We start from the raw sequence: 23,521 nt of genomic DNA on the forward strand, positions 1-23,521 counted from the left end.
ACGTCAGCCAGCATATATAAATCAACACCTCAGTCCTTCACTTGGACTATTGAATATATTAAAAAACTGCAATTGAGAGAGAATTATCGTCAAGAAATTCTTTTTAAAGTTGCTTCAAGTCTCACGTATAAATTTTAAGATTAGCATCTAGAGGGGATTCTATTTTTTCTAACATTATCGTAGGATTCTGAGTATTCATGAGAATGAAGACGACATATCTATAATCTATAATTAATACCTAAAGAGAGTGATCGATTAAAAAAAAAAAAAAAATCATGTACGTTAAACAGTGGCTAGCAAATCACAACACAATTACCAAAAAATCAATACAGGTTTTATAATATCCATAAAAGCATGCAATAGGTAATCAACAAAAAATAGAAATAACTTGAACCATTGAGTATATCAAAATCTGCAATAATTGCAAAGGACACCAACCAACCTGTGAAGAGAAGCTTCGTCAGAGCCGAGGCTGAGCCGCATACGTGCATCGGCTTCATCCCTTTCAGCCGCCAGCATCTCCAACTGCTCCCGAGCCGCGAACTGAAAGCTAACCCGTTCATCGAGCAATACTCCACTCAAGAACCTCCCAGCCGGCGTCCTGGGCTCTAACGGCGCGTTCAAGCCACCAAACTCACACTTTCTAGCACTACTACCACTAGCACTAGCCAACACAATCAACGGCCTTCGATCAATAAGCAGCCCAGAATCGATCGGACGGCGGTAGGTCCTAGAGGGCAAAGTAGCTAAAGAAAAACTGGGTCGTCCGTAGAAAAGGCAGCAGTCCATTCAACACACTGTTTATATAAAATCTGCAACACTGATTTACTCGATTGTAAAGGGTTTTTGGTGGGTTCAATGAATTTCACAGAGATTTGAGACCCCCAAAAAAAAAAAACCTTATTCTTCTTGTCCAATCCTATGCTACATACGCACGGTCGCTCAGCTGGTGGTGAATATATTGTTGAGAGAGATGGCACAGGGAAAATTTGGATAAGGTGGGATTTTTATATTGGACGAAGATGATGATGATCCAAAGGAGACATCGTAGCTTATCAAAATATCTACCCTACCACCGCCTTTTCGGCTTTTTATTTTTGTTTTTAGTTTGGGAAGGAATGGTGGAATCTTGGATATGATATCTCATTTATTGATATTGATATTGATATTGATATTGATATTATATTACAAATTTCTTTATAAAATAGATTTACTATAGAAATATCAACTTGACTTTATTTTTATGTTCAATATTATTTTTCAATGTAAAATTATCATTTTTTTTAATTATATTATAAAAAAATAATGTATAATATATTTTATTTAAGTTAAAACTAAAGATATAATGTTTTTTACTGTAAAAATACTATTTTCTGTAAGTTATGAATAAATATTGTTAAAATTTTTATATCAAGAAATTTATTTTGAATTGAGGTAAAAAAAATATTTTTGATGATAAAAATATTACTTTTTAATTAAAGGTAAATTTTTTGTAACACAAGTATAAATATGTGAGATTGTTGCACATTTGACCTCCTCGCAAAAACTTCTATGAGACCGTATGTCCCAACCCGATCTGTGAAAAATATTTTTTTTAAGTCAAAAATATAAATTTTCTTTGTAAAATAGGCTGGGTCAACTCCTATTATGAATATAAATTTATGTGATCATCTCATAACATACTTACTCTTTTAAGGTAGGTCACTATTTTTGTTCCTTATCTCTTTGGGTTAATTTGAATATTTCAAACTAGAATTTTGACAAAAAAAAACGTCCATAATTCTAAAGACTAGGTCTCTTGTGAGACGATCTCACGAATCTTTATTCGTGAGACGGGTCAACCCAACTAATATTCACAATAAAATGTAATACTCTTTGCATAAAAAGTAATACTTTTTCATGGATGACCCAAATAAGAGATATGTCTCACAAATACGACCCGTGAAATCGTCTCAAACAGGTTTTTACCAATTCTAAATTAATACGATTCAAAGGCTGGACATTCAATTAATTTATATAGCTAAATTATGTTGAGTTTGGCAAAAACTAAAATCATACTCTAAAGATTTTATCATTTATAAAATTATTACATGGAGTAGAAGAGTATAAAATGAACTTATTTATCCTTTATAATATTAGCAAGAGTTTGGGAGTAAATATAATAAAATGAGTTAAGTCTATGGGTCAACTCAATCTTATGATAAAAGTTGTGTTGGGTTAAGGTTTTAATAGCTCAATTAGAAATGAGTCGAAATAGGTTAATTAGTTGGGTTATGGGTTAAGAGGGACTGAGTCGGATTGAAGTCGTTTTATTAAAAAATTAAAAATATATTCACTATAAATATTGTCCATGAGAGAAGACATGAATTTCTTGAGTCATTTTATTTCATTCTCTTAATTTATATATGAATTAATTGTGATTTTAATTTTTAATTATTTTATTTTTGTGTATTTTACGTAGATACTGAATAAATGAAAGGTGATGGATTTTGAATATTGGTATATTTATATTATTTATTTTGTTTGTTTAAACTTTTGTTAAATTGTGTATTTTTTTTAGAAACTTTATCCATTTTTAATTTCTGAAGCTAATGATATTTGTTGTTATCTATTTGACTAAATACATTATAAAATAGATAATATATGTATTATAAAATATGGATTTTGTTTGTTTATTTTGTTTTATTTTTGACGGATTGTCCCAAAGTGAGTTGGATTGAGTTGAAATTTATCAAATTCATCAATTAGCGAGTTAGCCCGCACCGCCCGTTTAATATGATAGTGGTTTGTGGCAAGACAAGTCAGGTTGAGTCGAGTAGGACCGTTTTGACATCTATGTTTAGTAATATGTTATAAAAACATACATTCTTAGCTTCATACATTATAAATATTATAAAGTGTATCCTATAATATTTATAATAATGACAAAATTTGTGTGAAACGGTCTCACAGATCGTATTTTGTGAGACAGATCTTTTATTTAGGTCATACATGAAAAAATATTACTTTTTATATTAAGAGTATTATTTTTTATTGTAAATATCGGTAGGATTGACCCGTCTTACAGATAAAAATTTGTTAGACCGTCCCACAAAAGATCTACTCTTATATAATTAATAAGTTTGTAGAATCCTGATAATAAATAAATAAAAAAAACCGAGTTGGAACACTTAAATGGTTGATATAGAAACATGGTTGGATGTATGGGTCAATAAAAGCGACAAGAAGAAACATTTAATAAGCACAATTATTGAGCTACAAAGATAAATAATAATTAAACAATTATCAACAAATTTATTATTCTTTTCGGAGGATTATTTATACTTCCAGATAATCTTGTAAACCCAGGTGAAGGGAATGTTCGACATTGCCCTCACAGGATCTGGACCATTGATTTTAAAGAAATTGGTAGACCTCATTTATGTGTGTATAAATTTGGACTTTTGATCTTTTCATGAGAGCAATGACCCACAAAATTGGATGAAATCTTCCCCCAGTGAATTCGAGTCTTCTGGTTCCTATATTAAATGAAAGAAAATGATAAATAGTAGCTTGCTGGCATTTTGTTTGTTCTTCCAATCACATGGAGCTTGCCACATAAAGAGTCCCCCTTTTCTTCTGTCTTTTTCATATTTTAAATGTCTTTAAAAACAACAAAGGCAGCGAGAGTTGACATAAAATAGTTACACAAGGGATGTAAAATACTCGCTTGAATTGATTTGTATGAAAAAACGTGTATGAGACGGTCTTACGGGACGATATCTTATTTGGGTCATCTATGAAAAAGTATTAATTTTTATGCTAAGAGTATTACTTTTTATTGTGGATATGGGTAGGGTTGACATGTCTCACATATTAAAATTCAGTGAGACGGTCTCACATAAGCCTCACTCTGATTTGTAAGACTTGCAACAAATTTTTTGTATTATTTTGAAGTCAAATATCGTTTTGTTCCATTCCAGAATCTAAAATATTATTTATTCTTTTTAATTTAAGGATCAGATTTGGAATATTGTCGCTAATTAAATCTTTCCACTGAATCAAAACATATTATGTATGAAAATATATATATAATTGTACCGTAAGAACCCAACGACAAAGGCATCAGATAAAATTTGTGAAATAGAGCTTAAGAGTGGTGTCCCACTTAAACAATTACAACGTTTTTTGTTAAATAAAATTAGAACTTTTATTTCGACACCAAATATAAAAAAACACGTGGAAAGCGAATCAACGGGCCACGTTAGCGGGCGGGCTAGGCGGTAGCCCATTAAAATTTGGCCTAGAATAAGAGCCCAACCAGGAGTGAATATGTCTGTTTCTATGTCAAAGGTTCACACTTGGAAACTTGCAGGATTTATAACCTACAATAAATTAGAGGAAGAAAGTATATTAAATTCAATTATTAAATAATACAAAGACATGCTGATTATCAAATTAATTTACAACATTCCCCCACCCTTTTACTAAATTAAATTACAATATGGGATTCTATATATCTCCAAGGAACGTAAAAAATTTCTAGCGAAAATGACTTGAAAAGTCTTGGAAAAGAACATATCATTCTTGCATAAATGCTGCCATTTTTTGGTCAATTGTTTGCATAGATTAATGGTTGCAGCCAAAATTTTCAATAATGCTACTCGGACTCTACTAATTCACCTATCCTTTGGTCGAATTTTTTAGGAGAAGATGGTTTATATTCATAAAAGATGTGAGTAATTAATGTTTTTTCAAAAAATTAAATGTATTCAAAATATAGTTATTTGTATAATTGATGTGTAAAATAAGAAATTTTTTTAAAATTTTTAGGTCGATCCCTCCCCAAACTATAAAAATAAAATAAATAAATAAATAAAATTCTTACTTGGATCTTTGGAGGTAAGCGCTGCTAATCCGTTGAAAGAACAAGTAGCCCCGGCCGACCTCAGTTGAGTCCAGTAAGAGGTAAATGCATAATTGGCATGATTGACCAATGAATTCGGGTTGTAGCATTTCCCACCGGGTTGGATCGGGTCGCAGGTCCCATTACCCTGACTGCAAGCGAACGCCACCGCATCGGCCAACTCCGTCTTGTTAGCCGTCACATTCGCCACCACACACCACAGTCTCCCGTTGCTCTCGGGTTTCGGCAGAACCGGGTAGTCGGACAACGGGGTCTTGCCTGATAAATCTATGGGATACACGTGTGACCCGTTCGGGTACAACAGCCCGAAATTCCGCTCCGTACCCGGACCCGGCTTCATGTTCTCGTTGTACAGTGCGAAGATCATGGTTGGGATCACCGCGCCGGGGCGAGCAGGTGTCCCGACCGGTGGCTTGGCCATGAATTTCTTGACCACGTTGCGGTTGTAAGTGGCGGCGTTGTAGATATTAGCTCCGAGCTGATCCGGGTCTCCTCCACTAGGCCAACCCGTTTCTGCGAGGAATAGCCGAAGATTCGGGTACCCCAGTCGCTTCATAGCGAATATAGTCGCATCCAACATTTGGTCCAACAAATTGGTGTAGACCAAACCCGAAACGGGATCGGTGTAGGTTAGATTCGTGGACTCGAGCAAAGCGTATTCAAGGTTAATCTGGAGTGGTTGGTCTATCCACGCGAAATACGTGTACACATCAACGAAGAAGAAAGATTTGGTCCTATCCAAGAAACGAAGCAATGGTTTAATCACTTTCTCCCTGACATCGGACCTGAAAGTGCCGTTAGAGGGCGGGAATGAAGATTCCAGGGCATCCATAGCTAATGGAGTTCCGACCTTGACTTTTTTCAGCCCAAACTTTTTCACAGAATGTCTGATTTTGCGTATGGCTGGGACGAGTCTAAACCAGGTGGTGTTCGGTGGGTTGCTTAAGATTTCGTTCCCGACGAGAAGGTAGCGGATCTTAGATTTGGGATAGAAAGGAACAACATTTGATTGCACCCATTCATCCGCCAGCGTTTGGTTAGTGGAAATGTCGGGAATGAGGTTGTTCGGTACCATGATTGAGATTTGAATGTCGGTGCTTTGAATGGATCTGAGTATTTTTGGGTTAGTTCCGTAGATTTTGATGCGTTTGGCGTGGAGTTTCTGGATGAGTTTAATGGATTTCCAAGGGGCGGGGAGATTATTGCCCAGTTCCCCGTAGCACACCCCCATTTTCGGCTGCATTACACCACCTGAAATCGAACAACAAAAAAACAGTCAAACGTGCGTAGATATATACAACTCTCAGTGAGCGCGAACTGGGCACAGTTTCAAGAAACTTACTGGAGAAAGAAGCTGAAAAACATAGAACGCAGAAGAAAAGTGAAACAACAATTAAACCCATTGGCGGCGTTGTGTCGATGTTCAGATGTGGTTTTAACTGAAAACCGGAAATGTTGAATATAATCTGAGGATGATAGGCAAGAAAACGTATGGAACACTGAACTGTGGAGGGGGAGGTTTTGGAAGATACCTACGTAATATGGGACTTGAGTAATATTCTGGCTTAGAGTTTTAAATATGTTATTATTTCTTCGTAGCTACCAATATAAAAGTCTGCACCAGATCCGGCCGAAGGCGACCATTCGCCCACTATTCCCTTTGCCCTCGGTTATTATTATTATTATAAACTTGTAATAAAAAATTTCATGATTATAAGATTACAATCTCCTTCATTCAAACAAAAATATTGGGTGATAAATTGCGAAAGATGTTAGTGAATGTGCAACGTCGTTTGCTGAATATGGTATAAAATTGTTGCGCATATGTTACAACATAGCTAAGACCCTCTTGAACCGTGTAACTATTTGGTTAATATAGATGTTACAATGTTCATGTCTTCATTATAAGCTACATTTACGTCAAATCTCAATTCATTAATATATGGTGTCCATCTAGGTTCTCGATGAGTTCCATGAGCTACATTCACGTCAAATCTTGCAAATTATTTAAAAATGTGCTAGAAAACAAATAATTTAATATGGATGCTTTTATGAAATTATAAAATTAAAGGATACAAGTATTTAATCATTTATTTGCATCTATGAGTGAATTATTTAACTAGGTTGCATCTTACGATCACCATGTTAAGACTTATTAAATGTGATTTTATAATATATATCAGTTATAATTTTATATTGCTTTGGTTTTGGCTACTTTATTATTTCACAAGTTCAAAACCCAACTATAAATAATCAATTTAATTTTCGACTTTTGTAATTAAAAGACTATAGTGAATTAAATACATGAATCATGGGACCCAATATTTACAGATTTCAGCTACCAATTCCAAATAGCCGTTGTAGATTGGTCAACTGGCTCTAGTGATTTGATCTCTAACGGCTGAATTCTACTTGCATCATTTTGTCATTATTTTGTTTGGCTTACGAACTAATCAAAGACGAATTTTTTTTTTCAGAAATTATTTTAAAAAATTCTACGGAAAAAAGTATTTCGGTGAAAAATAGACCACCACGATTGTAATTATATATAATTATTAAAAAAATAGATATTTTGTGAGAAAATTTCAGACGTTTATACAAATGAGACTGATCGACTCGTCACATACCTATCATGAAAATTATATATTTGTTATAAAATGTAATAACTTTATTATTAGTTGGATCATATAGGAGATATATGTGATAAATTGACTCTTGAGACAGTTTTACAATTATTCGTATCTTATTTAACTAGCTGTTAAACCTAACTATATGTCTCAAAACTCGGGACAAAGATTTCATGATATAATTGAATTTACTAATTACTATCTTCATGTGCATTTAAAAAAGGAACTTCACATGAAAGTTTCCATGAGAAAATAATAGCCTTGATTATATTCTCATTGACTTTACTCTCTTTATTCCCCTCCCACCAAATAACCTTTTTACTGCCTTAATTTATATCTTTTCAGAACCATGCACATTGCCTTTTAAGTCCATCGACTTTTATCCACTTTTCACTATTTTTAAGTTTTAACACCACATTTATAGGTGAAATCGCTCACTTAGGTGTCTCTCACCCCCGGCCCGACAGGATTGTGAGAGGAGGTAAATCATGGTGACTCAGCCAACCAACAGCAGCTAGACCTTATGCTACGCCGCGCACAAGGAGCTCCCTTCATTGGAGGGAATTTAACTCCCACACTGCCGCTTGCGAGACTCGATCCCTGGTCATTGCTCCAAGATTCACTGCTGCTGACCAACTGAGCTAAGCTCATGCGGGCTTAACACCACATTCATAGCATTTGTTGCTAGGAAAAATTTGAAAATGAATTGGAAATTTTTTTTGCCTCTTTCTTAGATCAAAATGGAAGCACGTTCTAGTATATTTGAAGTTTTTTTTTTACAATAATATATTTGAACTTACATAGTTAAATTATTTTTAAATAAATTGTAATTTAATTTAATTCTGTAAAAGCTGGCGTATTGTCATCGTACTAAATCCAAGTTGACTACTCGAGTTGGGTGCGATTGGGAAAGAGATTGGATCATAAAGATTCGTCGAGTAGCTTGGATAGAGGCTTACAATAATTTTAATTAAACTACATGGTATGGGACGGAGCGACATAGATTTTAAAAATTCAAGTGAAGGTGACAGCGAGACAATATAACGTAAAATCTATATAAAAACTCGTATTTATGCCGCCTCCCACCAACGAGGTTAAATTCGACCAGAATCTCATAAGCTAATTAATTTGAAATTACATTATGATGTGCGAAATGAAACGTATTTTGTTTAGAAAAATTCGATGTAATTAAGATATTAAACAAAATTAAAATTGTGTTTGGATTTATAAGAATTTTTCTTGAGAAGTGTTTTTTTAGTTGGCTTTTAAAAATGTTTTCAAGTAAAAAAATTAATAGTTTTGGAAATAGACGAAAACACTGTTTTCTAAATATCAGTTATTTAGAAATATAATTAAAAGCTATAAATACTACTAAATTCAAATGGACTCTAAATATAACACAAGATTTAGTAAAATGATTTATTTTTTTTACCAAGCATACTTTACAAAATTAAATATATATTTTATTAGAGCTAAATGTGTGAGGAAAATTTTGAAATTAAGAAAAAAAAAAGTAAACAAAGGTTGTTACACTTCAATCCTCTTGTTTTATTAATAGTATATATAATTAGAATATTTAAATATTTAATATCGCAAATGATTTCTGAAAGAAAAAATAAGTCCATTTTTAATATATGAAGACAAGTTTGCATTCAACCATTATAATATTTAATTATATATATATATATATTATAATAATTTCAGTATTAGTTGAAGAAAATTTTTAAATTTGATGGGGGAATGAATCATATAATGAGACCATGTAAATTTAGTTATAAAATGATAAGCTATTAATAGATAGATGAGATCTTATCTATGTGAGCATTACACTCATTTTATTTTAACTGGTAAGATTTTGCTATACATATAATTTTCAAAAAAAATTGTCCAATATATAGATAGGAAAATCTTAGTCATCCATCCTATAATTAGGAAATATCCACATGAATAAAATGAAATAAACCTTATTAATCTTCTAAATTAAATCGATGGAATATTTAGTTACAAATTGTATGACGATTAAATTAAATGGGACGAGTTTCTAGAATAATCCTGACCGTTCATCACAATCGGGCCACGAAACCCTAAGGCAGAACTCTCTAGAACTCCCAGCCTTCTTAAATGCTTTCTTCCATCCAACGACTCCGAAACTAGCTACACTCTATCGTTCTTTACCTGCCTGTACGACTGGAAATGGAGGACGATTTCGATATGCAGCCGCCTGAAGGGATGGATGAGGACATGGATCTGCCGGAGGAGAGCTCCTACATGAAAGTCGGTGACGAGAAGGAGATCGGGAATCAAGGTTTGAAAAAGAAGCTTGTTAAAGAGGGGCAAGATTGGGAGACTCCGGACAATGGCGATGAAGTTGAAGGTAATTGGTTGCTCCTAATTCTGTCGAGGGGATGTTTTTCTTTATTGATTGATTGTTTACAGTTTATTGCGATTTATACAGTTCATTATACTGGAACGCTGTTGGATGGAACCAAATTTGATTCGAGTCCGCGATAGGGGGGATCCTTTCAGGTTCACTCTTGGTCAAGGTTAGTAAATCAGCATCGAGACTTCTGATTTAAGCTTTTCATACTATTCGCTGTCCAATCCATGCGTCGGAAAAGGAGTGGATTATTGTTGTTAATTATTGATAAACTGTTTTATCATACAATTCGTCAATGATGTGCGGGTACATGTCGTCAAATCACATTGATGGTGACTTACGCATGTTCTATTCCTGTCAGGCGTTAGGGTAACTTCCGTAGCATATGCCTATTATGTTACGATACGTGGTAATGGTTTGATAGAAGGCAATCAATTGGTGCTAAGTGCAAACCGCACTTCTTTGTAGTTGGGGCTGCCGTGAACAATTTGAGTACGACCCTTCGTTGGCACATTTTTAATTTGGATACTGATCGAAAAAGCACAATAATCTTTGTATTATATTGTAATTTATAAGGATAGAGTGTGTTGAACTGGGAGTGTAAGTTTTTTGAGAGATCAGTAAATTAGAGAAATCTCCTGTTTATCTGTCGTGATGATGCATTATTATCAGAACATGCACACCAATATAAAGTCACAAAATGAACAACCTATTTTACGATTCTGCAAGCTCAATTTGTATTCTGCCCTGCGCTAGCTTTCAGGATTTGTAGAAATGATTTTCCGTTTTCGTCTTTCATTTTTGTCAGTGTGCTCTTGATATTTTCGTGTTCATTTTCCTGGCACTACCAATTTTTAGAAAGAAAGTAACTGGCTCCATCTTGCGACAGGACAAGTTATAAAGGGATGGGACCTAGGTATTAAAACAATGAAGAAGGGCGAAAATGCTGTTTTCACAATACCACCTGAATTGGCTTACGGTGAATCTGGCTCACCTCCAACTATTCCACCTAACGCGACTTTGCAATTCGATGTTGAATTGCTTTCCTGGGTTAGTGTCAAGGATATCTGCAAAGATGGCGGGCTTTTTAAAAAAATCATCAGCCAAGGAGAGAAATGGGAGAATCCCAAGGATCTAGATGAAGTGCTTGGTATGGGAACAATGATCCAAATCTCTCATCTTAGTTGATAAAAGATCAATTAAATCCTGACATACTGATTTCTCTAATCTAGTTAAATACGAAGCCAAGCTGGAGAATGGAACTGTTATTGCAAAGTCAGATGGAGTTGAGTTCACTGTCGAAGAAGGTACTCTCTTTTGAAGAATCATGCAGTTTACAATCCTCCATGACAGAGCTCTTTGTTCTTTTTTTTATTTATGAATAACTTACCTAATAAAGATGGGTAACTCCGTCTTTAGGCCATTTTTGCCCTGCTCTTTCCAAGGCCGTGAAGACAATGAAGAAGGCAGAAAAGGCCATCCTAACAGTCAAACCTCAATGTAAGATGATATGGTTGCAAGTTATCAAGGCACTGCAAATTTGTTGATTCCAACAGCATAAACATCCTTGTATCTATTTACTGCAGATGGGTTTGGTGAAAAGGGCAAACCAGCTTCTGGTGACGAGGGAGCTGTTCCTCCCAATGCCATATTGAACATTGCTTTGGAACTAGTGTCATGGAAGACAGTTTCCAATATCACGGATGACAAGAAGGTTGTCAAGAAAATAATAAAAGAAGGGGAAGGATACGAGCGGCCAAATGAAGGGTCCGTTGTTAAATGTAAGAACATGAAATTCCCTCGGTGGTTTTTTTTTCCTGTCAATTATTGAACTTGTGAATTTAACTGTCTCATTTGTTTATTGGTCCAGTGAAATTGATAGGAATGCTACCGGATGGTACTGTTTTTATCAAGAAAGGTCACGGGGAAAGTGAGGATGATCTTTTTGAATTTAAAACAGATGAAGGTATCTGTCTGTATGTCATTTCTCTTTGCTGTATGTTTGTGATAAATGAGTTGGTTCTTACCATTCCTTTGTTTAAACAGAGCAAGTAATTGATGGGTTGGATAGGGCTGTGATCACAATGAAGAAGGGTGAGGTAGCACATTTGGAAATTGCCCCTGAGTATGCATTCGGTTCATTGGAGACGCAGCAAGAACTTAATACAGTTCCTCCAAACTCAACTGTGTACTATGATGTGGAGCTCGTCTCTTTTGTCAAGGTTAAATATTAATGCTGGGTTCATTTTTAGTGTTTGATTGCATTGGTCCGAGTGAAAAATTGGAGACTTCATATATAACCTGGTGTTTCAGGAGAAGGAATCTTGGGACCTGAAGACGGAAGAAAAAATCGAGGCAGCTGGCAAGAAGAAGGAAGAAGGAAATGCACTTTTTAAGGCGGGCAAATATGAGAGAGCCTCCAAGAGATATGAGAAGGTTAAACACTGTTTTTTGATTTTGGAAGGCTAGTGTCTACATTTTGTCATGTTGACTCGTGTAAAAATTCATCGCCAGGCTGTAAAGTATATTGAATACGACACGTCTTTTAGTGAGGAGGAAAAGAAGCAGTCCAAAGCATTGAAGGTTTCTTGCAACTTGAACAACGCTGCTTGCATGTTAAAACTGAAAGATTATAAGCAGACAGAAAAGCTTTGTACCAAGGTTTGATTTTGTTTTTTCAGCTGTTCCTTGTGTTTCCCTTTGCTAATACTGTGATCTAGAAGGGCTGATAATGAGGACCATGTGAAGGTGTTGGAACTCGAGAGTACGAACGTGAAGGCTCTGTATAGGAGAGCTCAAGCTTACACGAATGTAGGGGATCTCGATTTGGCTGAACGTGATATTAAGAAAGCTCTTGAAATTGATCCTGACAACAGGTAATTTTGTCGTTCTTGCCCAACAATCACAAAGCGATTCTGTTTCATCCCGAAGATTATATGCACATGTGTTTTTAAATTTTTTTTTTGGTGCTGATGGAAATAGGGAGGTGAAGCTTGGGTACAAAGCTCTTAAAGAGAAGGCAAAGGAATACAACAAGAAGGATGCTAAGTTTTATGGCAATATGTTTGCCAAATTACATAAGATGCAGCCTGTTGAAGCTAATATCGTGAGTTGCATCATTCTAGTTTGATGTCCTTCGTTTTCTTCTGACGAAAAATAATTGAACCAAACCAGCTCATTTGTTTAACTGTGATTTCTTTCTTAATATTGAAGCAGAACGCAGCTCCTAAGGAGGCAGAGGCAACGAGCATCGACAGTAAGGCATAATTCAGTGGGGCTCTGATTTTCATTTTGTTTTAGAAACCTACTTAGTTGGTTCCTGGCGAAGGAACCCGTCTGTTCGGTTATTTGGTTTTGACTGCGTATTCGAGTATGTGAACTTGAATTGTATCCCCGCATAATCAATCTGATCCCAGATGACGTATTTTTCGAATTTAGAGGGAAACGATAATTTCTTCCATTACTGCCGAAATATTATAGTTTTGTTTCATCTTTGAGACATCAATTCCTTTTATCATAAAAACTCGATCGTAGTATTCTCATCTAGGTCTCAATGACTTTCCATAATCTTATTTTTCTACGTAAGTACAAATTTAAATGTACACAATTTTCAGCAGTCGAAAAAAATCCACGAAATCTGTTAAAAAATTATATTTCACTTCAAAAGTATACAAAATGTTACTGGGAAGTTTGGGAAACATGTTCTTGATGAAATACATTTCGATTAGATTGTTGCATAGTCGGTAGCTTGAATTGTTCTCATTCTCTCGGTTCCTCCCCTCGTACGTAAATTCCACCTGTATTCATATAGGATCTTTTTCTTTTTGGTCAAAAACCTCACATTTCGTATCATAATTTGTTCAAGTTCGCAAAGAAATAACTTACAACAAACAAGCAGCCGTTGCCTTAACCAAACAGCTAATTGATTTAGCCCCGTATCAGAATTCGTAAAGTTATGCTTGAAACCAACCTTTGGATTTGCTGCACTGCATAAATAGTCATAGTAACTGGAAGCGCCAGGTAAAATCGTAAGTCCGAATGTCCGATGGACACTTCACAGCTCGAGAATCCTCCCAAGGACTGGAAATGAGCCCCGCCATGTTAGTCACCTTCGGTAGAGCTGTAATGAGGATGAGAACTTCATGGACGACTTTGCCGTCGGCCATTTACATGTCTTGCAGAAAGGGGAAAAATTAATTTACAAGATTAGATAATTCAGTTACACCATATGCATTTTATTTAGCATCACACCACCATAAAATATGAGCATTTGTTAAACCGGATACAAAGCCATATCTGATATCTGATGTTTAAACATGTGAACTACCAACCACACGGACATCATTATCAATGACTTGCAGGAGACTGTCATCTTGTTGCATTGCCTGAACCAGAGGATCTTGCTTCAGATTGCTCTCATAAACAAGATGATATACGGTTATAGGTATGGCCTTCATCAAAGGGCTTCAGTCCCATAATCTCAAAGTCGTGAAACATGCTAATGTTGATTGTCTAGCTAGGAGACTTCAAAATTCTTGCATAGATGAAGTAATAAAATTTTGTATAGACTGCTTGCTTGGTCACCATAAGGGGCAACGATTAGCATAGCATTCTGCTTTTCCCGATTTCAGCTCTGCGCCAGCATTATTTTCATTTAATATTTGGCAACTTCTTAAGCACAAACTCGCCGCGCATTTAACCTGACCAGGCCAGAATTAGTGTCTCAAAGATCTCGAGTCAGATTGTAAGTTCCAGGCAACTTCTTAAGCACAAAGCATCGACATTTAACGGCTTAGGTAGTGCAATCCGTTCAACAAAGTACAGTAGGTCTTCTCATTCATAAAACCGTCCCTCTTACGAAATTTTTCAACAAGTTCGAAAGCATCATTTACCCTGCCATCCCTACACATTTCGTCCAACAAGGTCTTATAGGTTAGCAAATCAGGTGTCATAGAATTACCCAACATATCGAACAAAGCCTCGATCGAATCCTCAAACCTCCTTTGCAAGGCCAGACTACAAATCAAGATCAAATAAGTACTCCCCTTAGGAACCAACCCTTTTTCTCTCATCTCCTTGTAGAATCCCAATCCTTGATTCACCCTCCCCTTCTCACATAACCCTTTGGCTATATAACTATATGTATAAGCATTTGGCTCGCAACCATACAACCCCATCTCTCGAAAAACACGAATCGCCTCGTCCATTTCAAGACACTTTGAGTACGCCTTGATTATCATGTTCATCACAAATGAGTCTGGTATGACCCCATAGGCCTTCATTTGCTTAGCTAACGACCTAACAGCATGCAGATACACATAACATACATTCAACCGATCGAATTTCTTCAAAAGAGAGTTCAGTAGCAAAGCGTACGTTTCCAAATTAGGCTTAGCATCCTCGGATTTGGTCATTTTCTTATATATATCGAAAGCGCGATTAAACAAGTGTTTACGCCCGCAGCAGAACTTAATCATGGCATTAAACAAGGGGAGATTTGAGGGGCAAGCACCGGCGATAACTTCTTCAATCAAACTCTCCGCCACCCCATAACGTTTACCTGAAACTGCAATCCCAATCATCGTGAGATACGTGAGATCGTCGTGCTTGTAGTATCGCTGCTGAGCCGTCCACCGAAAAATATCGAGTGCCATATCCGGGTCAGGTTGGGATCGTAGGACTAGATCCACGTCAGATTGAGCGAACCCAGGTTTGAGGTTCTGGATCCCTGTCTCGAATTGTTTCGCCATTGGTGTTCGGGTGCGCGGATTTACAGAGCGGTAGTGGTCTATACCGGCGGAGTTTGTGGTGGAGAAGCGGCGGATACCAAGGCGGACCAGGAGGGTTGAACGGAGAAGGAACCTCATCGGTGGTGGTGGGTGAGGTACTAGGCAGCGGCTGCCATCTGTCAAGCTTCTACCAATCTGGCGAAGACTTGGGCCTGGGCTGGATCGGGTCAACTGTTTGGGCCTTTAGACCCATGCATCGAAATTACATGTTTTAAATTTCTGAAAATAATATCGTAACATCAATTACGCTTGTAGTTTTCTAAAATTTTCTCTCATTCTTCTCTTTTTTGAAAATAATTGCTTATACCTAACAATTCCTCTTCAAATAATTCGTCCAACTAACAGTTTACCATCAAATACATGATTTTGGTTATGTTGCCAATTATATAATCGAATAACTGATAATCATATTTGACAAATATGATCGTCAATAACAATACAAATCAAATATTTTAATATGATTGAATAAATATTTGCATGATTCTCATTCCAACATCTAAGTATAAGTAAAGATAGGAAGAAGATTTTCTGACATCAAACTTGAAATAATTTGATTATTTGCATTTCACTTCAATCTTGTCTCCACGCAATTTACGAATATGCCTACTAGTAAAGTTGAATGAATGATTTTTTTTTCGAATAGATACATCTTATTTAAACAATGGTTAAATTGTACAAGCATTCCATACGTATACATGAACGCAGTATATATAAAAATATATAAAAAAAAATCACACATAAAGATAGTCTATGCTTTCTTAAATTTTCTATCAATGCATATTTTATTTATCACAAAAACTTTTATGAGACTGTATCTGTAACATCTCACTCGTTTTATAAATTGCGGAATATTTTTTTTTTTAAATAAAAACTCGCATTTTTGAAATATCATTTAAAATAATCGTAATTATCTGACCGTAAAAATAATACAGTTTAAATTAACCATACTCGTCCCAAAATCATGCGTAAACATAAACGAGTATAAATCTTAAAATCATCGACGTATGAAAATATTATCTCCTCTCAATCTCATAATTCGTAATGCGGAAAACATGTGGTCCTCGGGTCATGTCACCCACCGAGTCTGCCTACTCAGAGTTCGACACCTCCAGTCTCCTCAGCATTTAGCTCACCTGCATCACACACGCCTAGTGAGTCTAAAGACTCAACACGCCTGTACCAAGAATAACAAGTACATATACAGGCACATAACAGTGAAAAATATCATACTCAACATATCTTTCATGAACTTAAAAAGCTTAATGCCAACATACCTTTAAAGAATTTAAAAACATAATGTAAACGTGTCATGTAAAATCGTATCGTCTCAAAACATGTCATCTCATGTCATCATATATGTATACGTGTCGTGTAAAATCATATCGTGTCAAAACATGTCATCTCATGTCATCATATACGTATACGTGTCGTGTAAAATCATATCGTGTCAAATCATGTCATCTCATGTCATCATATACGTCTCAAAACATCCCATCGTGTCATCATAAACTTAAACATTTTCTTTTAACTGAATTCAGTTCATTAGTTGTGACTTTCGTATCAGCTCTATCGTATCAGCTCTATTCGATGGATCCATCTATAAAAACCGTGGTACCCGGTGGCAGGGGACATCAGCGACAGCATTACCCGCCCACTGAGCCCGGGCCTCAGCTCATCATATCTCATGTCAATGGAAATACGATCGTCGGGCTCCCTCTGGGGCCTTCTCCCGTAAACGGGCTCCCTCTGGGGCCTTTTCCCTCACGATATCTCCAATCATATCATCGTATACATATACATCGTCAGTCACAACCAACTCACATCCTTCAAAAACATCATCATATTCATCACTTAATAAAAACATGCATATACGTAATTTTTTCTTTAAACCAAGCATGCAACGTATATTTTCATAAAATCTTAAAAAAATCGTGATCATGCATAAACATTTAAATCATGATAAAATGTGCTCAGGGCGCTGCCAGGACCAAAATCTCACTTCGGGTGCAAAATGACCATTTTGCCCCTGGAAACCCAAAAATTACCGTTTTACCCCTGAACCTCTAAAATTGACCCGAAGCTTACCAAACTCCTTAAAATGTCCCAAAACATTTTTAAAACCATTCTTAGACGTAAACCCAAGCCTATTTCATATCTTAACCGATTCGTTTTAAAACTTGGACCGGGGTCCCGGTTTTAACCCGAATCGAACCGAAACTCAATCAAATTATTCCCAACTTTTCATCATATCTTAAAGACACTATAAAGGTCCTAAAATATTAACCCAGGCCTTTAAACCTATGCTGATAGTCCAGAAAAATTCTGAAATTCTCGGCTCTTCCAAAATAACCACCAACCTAATTAATACTCACCCTTCCAAATTTGCGTCCTAGCTTTCCCTCAACGTAATCAGCCCTTAACCACTCACACCTAGCCTACCCTAGACTCCCCTGGACCCAAAGAACTCACGCCTACACTACCATGCAAGGAGCACAAGTCACTCGATCGGTAATCACCCCAACCGCACCCCACCGACACATCTTCTACCCTATGCTCAAACGGTTTCGTGGCTTGTCCCAGTAGTGACCGAGACTTCCTGAGCCATGGCTCAGACCCACCAGGGTCTGGTACAGGTCTCATTTCGGCCCCTGCACAGCTGGACCAAGTCACACCACCTATTCTCCCATCTACGAACCAAAAACCCAAGAAAACCTGCTCGGCCCTTTCTTTACCCGCCAACGCTTCGTCTCCAGTCTACAGGTTCTTTCTTTCTTGGTGAAAACAATCCCTCATCGAACAGTACAGCCGTCCCTTTGCAGCAATTCAGAAAAAAAACGTGAATGGTGAACAAATAATGCATGTATTTAAAAAAAAACGAAAATCTTCCATGTGCGTGGCTGGATCATAAAATCCTCCTACATATACATACACGCGACAGTATTAAGACATGGATGATGCAGCAATAATGGTACAAATGCGTGCCTGGTGATTATTTTGAACAACCGATCGAGGAATACACACGGATGAAGGAGGAGTTCTTGCTTGAAGTTGAAGAAATGGTTACACCGAAACTTGTAGCAGCAAAATTCACGAAGATGAATGTGAGTGGAGGGGAGTGGGCGGCTGATGAGGGGTGATTAGGTTAGTGGGGAGTTAAAGGGAGTAATTAGGAGTTAATTAGGTAGATAATAATTTAACTAATGGTCTCTATTTTATTTAAGAGCACAAAAATAAATAAATAAGCCCAATAAGTTCAAAAGTAGGTCCATTGAATCCAAACGCACTCCCCAAAAATATTTCGTGTTGGAAAGATTTTGAAAATATTAGCCGAAACCTCAAAAAATCCCCCGATTCGATAAAATTTGCGTACCGTTAAAATTAAAATCATGCGGGTAAAAATACCCAATAAATCTAATTCTTGAAAAATACCTTTAAAACGTCTTAAATTAATATTTAAAAACAAATCATGTAATTAAAATAATTTTTCTGAAAATTCTCCGGCTTCCGTTCCTCGTTCGAGCGCGAAATGCAACTTAAAAATCTATAATGCTTAAACCTTTAAAATTTCATAAAATAAATTTTATAATGTATGAATTATGTATAAAATGCATAAAAATAATTAAACACATAATTTATAAAATAAACATGCATTTTATGCTTTAAAATAATTTAATAAAATACCAAAGAAATTTAATAATTTGCATGCATGTGGTTTACTTAAATCTTCAAATTTTCGGGACGTTACAGTATCACATGTCAATTTTGTGATATAGATCTTTAATACGACCCTGTTAATGAAAAAATAAATCTACCAGAGCATATGACAAATGAGTCACTTTCTATCAATTTGCTTTGTTAGGTTGCTTAGACGGTAAGGGAAGCCCAGGGACAAATTTGCCATCACAAACAAACTAATTGAAAAGGCTACAAACTAAATCCAACTGCGACGTACATTTTTATAGCAAGATTATAGTTTTTAATATTTTGTATATTGTTTAAACTTTACACGCAAAAAAAATCATTTTCAGAGAATCTTTCAGATTGTAACGGCAATTTACTATTGATACTAATAATTGCATACCTAATTAAATTAAAATAATTAAAAGGCTGAAATTGCAGAAATCTTTTGTTAATCCCCAGAAAGTTTGTATTTTTATTAACCATTTTGTCGTCAAAAGATTAATATATATATAGCTAAGGGCATCTTTTCATACCCCCATCAAACTCCACTACTTAACTTTTTTCTTGCTATTATCAATAATTTTAAAAATAAGTAAAAAGTCATATGTGACGGTCTTATAGATCGTATTTTGTGAGACAATATTTTATTTGAGTAATTCATGAAAAAATATTACGTTTTATACTAAGAATATTGTTTTTATTGTGATTATCAATAAAGTTGATCCTTCTCACATATAAAGATTTACGAGATCATTTTATATATTATTGACAATTAATATATTTTTCTTCTCGGAATCTTATCTTTGCCAACCTGAGATTCTTCATATTTCCATTTTCAAATTATGCGTCGCTTTGTAAATTTGTCGTCCAATCAAATACAATTTGTTTTTTCGAAAAATAAATTTAAAATACTCCAGAACTGCAAATACTATTATTTTTTTAGGAACAAATATTACTATTATTACCTCTGACCTCAGAAAAAGTTTGCCTCAAATAGAAATGGAAAGAGGACAGACACTTCTGTTTAGAAATAATCAGTGAAAATTACACAGTCCCCCCTTAATAAGTGCCATAGATTGTGATATATCCTTGTCATTTGTCTGAAGACTTGGAATGATAATGATGTCGCACTCATACAGCTAAAGTCACCAACTCACCGCCACAATCTTGTTTATTTCGAGTTTAATATGATATATGTCTCATAAAATTGATTCGTGAGACGACCACACGGAGATTTTTGTGTTATTTCATATTTTAACTAGTTAAAATACTATCTTGAATATTCTAATATTACAATGGGTACTCAAAAAACATCCCAAAAGAGTAGGAAATACGAAATCAATTAAAGTACAATGAATAATACAAGAAGAATATATATATTAGCAACTTCTTCTGGCCAGATGAACCATAATTCTCAAATCTTTACACCATATAGCTTTTTTAACTTGTTTCCTGGGAGCTCTGGATCTTCGATTAAAGAGTAGTTTTCACCGCTCAACTTTCACGTCATTCGCTTGATCCATCTGGAAAATGCTAAGCAGACCACCTTCTCCGAATTCCGGGAACTGAACGATACGGAGGAAAACGACTTATTAGCGATGTTCTTCGACATTTCAAGGTCATATATGAAACTCAAAGGAAATATTTGAAATTTAACTTACACCAAATCCGACTGGGCTTAAATTTTGACTCGGTTGCCTGTTTGGAGTTGGATTATGCTGGTGATGTGCTTTCAAGAAAGCTGGTGGAGAGGAATCCAAAGGGTACATTGGTTTTGGTCCGTTTTCCATGCTACAATCCAGGCCTGGATTTACCGAGGCTAGTTTCATCGACAGGTACTGTAAAAACAATAAAAAAATCACTGTAAGATCTTTAATAACAGCCAAGAAAGTCAAGACATCGATTGATTTATCATGAATTTACCTCGACCTGACGTTGCAATGATTGTACATAATTTATGATTTCGTCAAGCATCAGTGCTTTTCCAGTCACCTGAGTCAGAAGAAATGCACAATATCAAGTTTCTTGATGGATATTTTTCTTAAAGAAATTCAAGAAAAGTTAAGCGAACCTAAGTTTTTGTATACCTTGTTACAACCTGGTACAAGATCCTGCAAAAGTTTCATTCTGTCGCTGATTTTCTCTCGTCGGACCTAATCAAACAGCACAAAGATTCAGCGTAATTACACACGATGATCGAAAGATGAAATTTTGTAAGGAAAAAATATGTCAGAAAAATTTTGGCTTACTCTTTCTGCTAAGCTGTGGCTGTCAGTAGCTTGCCCCCTTCTTGCTCTGACATGAATGTAGTCCTTTAGGGGTTCAGGTGGCTTTTGATTAGTCTTTTGTTTCTCATTTTCAACAAAGGTTTCCTTCTCTGGTTTGGCACTGCCATTTTCGATTTTGCCTCTTTCTGCGGATTTCGAACGCTTGATATCTGCATCATCGTCGCCATCGAACCCCTGATAACACAAGTGTTTCTGTTTGTTTAACTAAATGTGTCCAAACTTCGTTGAACGTGATGGCAAATTTGCATACATTGAACTGAATATCGTTACCTTAGCTAAAATGGATCCATCTTCTTTAGATTTGCCTTTGGTTACTGGTTTCCTTTTTCTTGAATTCAGCTCGTTCGAGACTTTTGAACCTGTTTCTGCAACTGGGATTTGATCAGAAACAGTAGATTTTTCGTTAGAATCCGAGACCAATTCGTTAATCGGCGCTCTGGTTTCACTCATGGATTGGCACAATTTCTGGCTTTTGAGCTGCGACTCGTCTTGCTTGATAGAAGGGCTGCTAGAAACTCGGGATAGCTTTCCATTCTCCATCGATGGAGTACTGGCTCTCGGTAACAATCCAGCATTGTTTATCCCCGCAAGTGGAGGTGTCCTCCCATTGAAACTCCATCTGCCGTAGCAAGAAAACTTGGCAGCTCTTTCCGCAAACCCCGGATCAGTGGAAAATGAAGGAATAGGATTCAGAGGCATCGAATTTCCCAACTTGGGGGCATGTATTTGATCAAGAATCGGGAAATTTTGCTTCGGAAGAGAACTTAAAGCAGCACTGTAACAAGAATCATTAGTGTTATTGTTAATATCATGCCAATAACCACCCCCCGCCATGCCAGTGGTTGCAGACGGTGGGAAAACGCCTGAGTTCCGAGTGCCGCCACCCAGTTTCCCGATCAATTCTTGGAGGAAGAAAGCGTCGGTTGACAGTCCAGAGGTGCTCGCCGATGGGGAAGACAACATTGAGCTGAAAGCAAACTCAAAATGCGAATATTGGTCGACAGAGGAACTGTGAGTCAACAAAGATTGCTCCACCTCCGAATTCAGCGCATTCCACGCCATTGGTGTCATGGCTTCGAATTCCAGCTGCTGCGGAGACGTGATCCCAGCATTTATGAAGTACTCCGTATCCATCATCAATAGTTTGTGGAAGGAAAATGAAAGGGTACACCCGAGTGGACAGAAAGTGGCAAACAAAGGAGAAGGGGAGGGAAGAAAGTTGGGTGCTCATCAAGTTTTATAATGGCGGAAAGGAAAAGGAAAAAGAGTTTCCTTACCTTTTTTATTTCATAAATGAAAAATTTTAAAAAGCATAACAATTAAATACATATTAAAAACCATAAATACATGACAAGTTTTACAAAAAAATTAGAATTATAATATTATATCCATATATTATACATAATTTATCATCACACCTCGTGTACACGAAATTCAAATAGTAAAAAAATTACAGGAGTGAGTATGATGTAAGACCGTCTCACGGATCATAATCTGTGAGACGGGTCAACCCTATCCATATTCACAATAAAAAGTATTATTCTTAGCATAAAAAGTGATACTTTTTCATGGGTGACCCAAAAAAGAGATCTGTCTCACAAATAAGACCCGTGAGACCGTCTCACACAAGTTTTTGCCAAATTACAGAACTCGGACCCAAATCAAGAAATTAAGTCAAGAGTATGTTTCTTGTGAGACGGGTCAACTCTACCCATATTCATAATAAGAAGTAATACTCTTAGCATAAAAAATAATATTTTTTCATTGATGACCCAAATAAGAGCTCCGTCTCACAAATATGATCCGTGAGACCGTCTCATGCAAGTTTTTGTCATTAATTATTTGTATCATAT

The 23,521-nt window shown here is 36.0% G+C and overlaps 5 protein-coding genes across 5 annotated transcripts in view; 1 reads left to right on the plus strand and 4 right to left on the minus strand.

Moving 5' to 3' along the window:
• Nucleotides 1-1,034, minus strand: part of LOC140822413 (UV-B-induced protein At3g17800, chloroplastic-like) — a 2,343-nt gene extending 1,309 nt beyond the window's left edge. The window contains exon 1 of the mRNA XM_073183178.1: nt 443-1,034. Coding sequence (XP_073039279.1) covers nt 443-789 — 347 coding nt within the window. The 5' untranslated portion in view covers nt 790-1,034. The remainder of the gene's footprint in view (nt 1-442) is intronic.
• Nucleotides 1,035-4,113: 3,079 nt separating this feature from the next.
• Nucleotides 4,114-6,588, minus strand: LOC140822419 (probable glucan endo-1,3-beta-glucosidase A6). Its single transcript, XM_073183187.1, has 3 exons — nt 6,249-6,588; nt 4,868-6,157; nt 4,114-4,364 (listed from the first exon to the last, which is right to left on the minus strand). Exons 1-3 carry the CDS (start codon nt 6,307-6,309, stop codon nt 4,327-4,329), a joined length of 1,389 nt encoding a protein of 462 aa, XP_073039288.1. The 5' UTR covers nt 6,310-6,588; the 3' UTR covers nt 4,114-4,326.
• A 3,024-nt stretch (nt 6,589-9,612) lies between these two features.
• Nucleotides 9,613-13,400, plus strand: LOC140822407 (peptidyl-prolyl cis-trans isomerase FKBP62-like). The gene is given in 14 exon segments (XM_073183171.1): nt 9,613-9,907; nt 9,989-10,035; nt 10,037-10,076; nt 10,800-11,060; nt 11,143-11,217; nt 11,330-11,410; nt 11,497-11,691; nt 11,781-11,876; nt 11,957-12,132; nt 12,224-12,346; nt 12,425-12,571; nt 12,659-12,786; nt 12,893-13,016; nt 13,127-13,400. Coding segments are annotated over 14 exon segments (1,725 nt in total). The 5' UTR covers nt 9,613-9,726; the 3' UTR covers nt 13,178-13,400.
• Nucleotides 13,401-13,585: 185 nt separating this feature from the next.
• On the minus strand, nt 13,586-15,847 carry LOC140822408 (pentatricopeptide repeat-containing protein At3g25210, mitochondrial-like). The gene is made up of 2 exons (XM_073183172.1): nt 14,242-15,847; nt 13,586-14,084 (listed from the first exon to the last, which is right to left on the minus strand). Exon 1 carries the CDS (start codon nt 15,775-15,777, stop codon nt 14,695-14,697), a length of 1,083 nt encoding a protein of 360 aa, XP_073039273.1. The 5' UTR covers nt 15,778-15,847; the 3' UTR covers nt 13,586-14,084; nt 14,242-14,694.
• Nucleotides 15,848-20,634: 4,787 nt separating this feature from the next.
• On the minus strand, nt 20,635-22,912 carry LOC140822415 (transcription factor bHLH62-like). Its single transcript, XM_073183180.1, has 6 exons — nt 21,939-22,912; nt 21,630-21,842; nt 21,468-21,533; nt 21,304-21,372; nt 21,042-21,218; nt 20,635-20,945 (listed from the first exon to the last, which is right to left on the minus strand). Exons 1-6 carry the CDS (start codon nt 22,803-22,805, stop codon nt 20,868-20,870), a joined length of 1,470 nt encoding a protein of 489 aa, XP_073039281.1. The 5' UTR covers nt 22,806-22,912; the 3' UTR covers nt 20,635-20,867.
• Nucleotides 22,913-23,521: the final 609 nt, after the last annotated feature.

This window comes from Primulina eburnea, unplaced genomic scaffold, assembly GCF_022965805.1.
Source record: "Primulina eburnea isolate SZY01 unplaced genomic scaffold, ASM2296580v1 ctg813_ERROPOS5677299, whole genome shotgun sequence".
In the NCBI taxonomy this organism is placed as follows: Eukaryota; Viridiplantae; Streptophyta; class Magnoliopsida; order Lamiales; family Gesneriaceae; genus Primulina; species Primulina eburnea.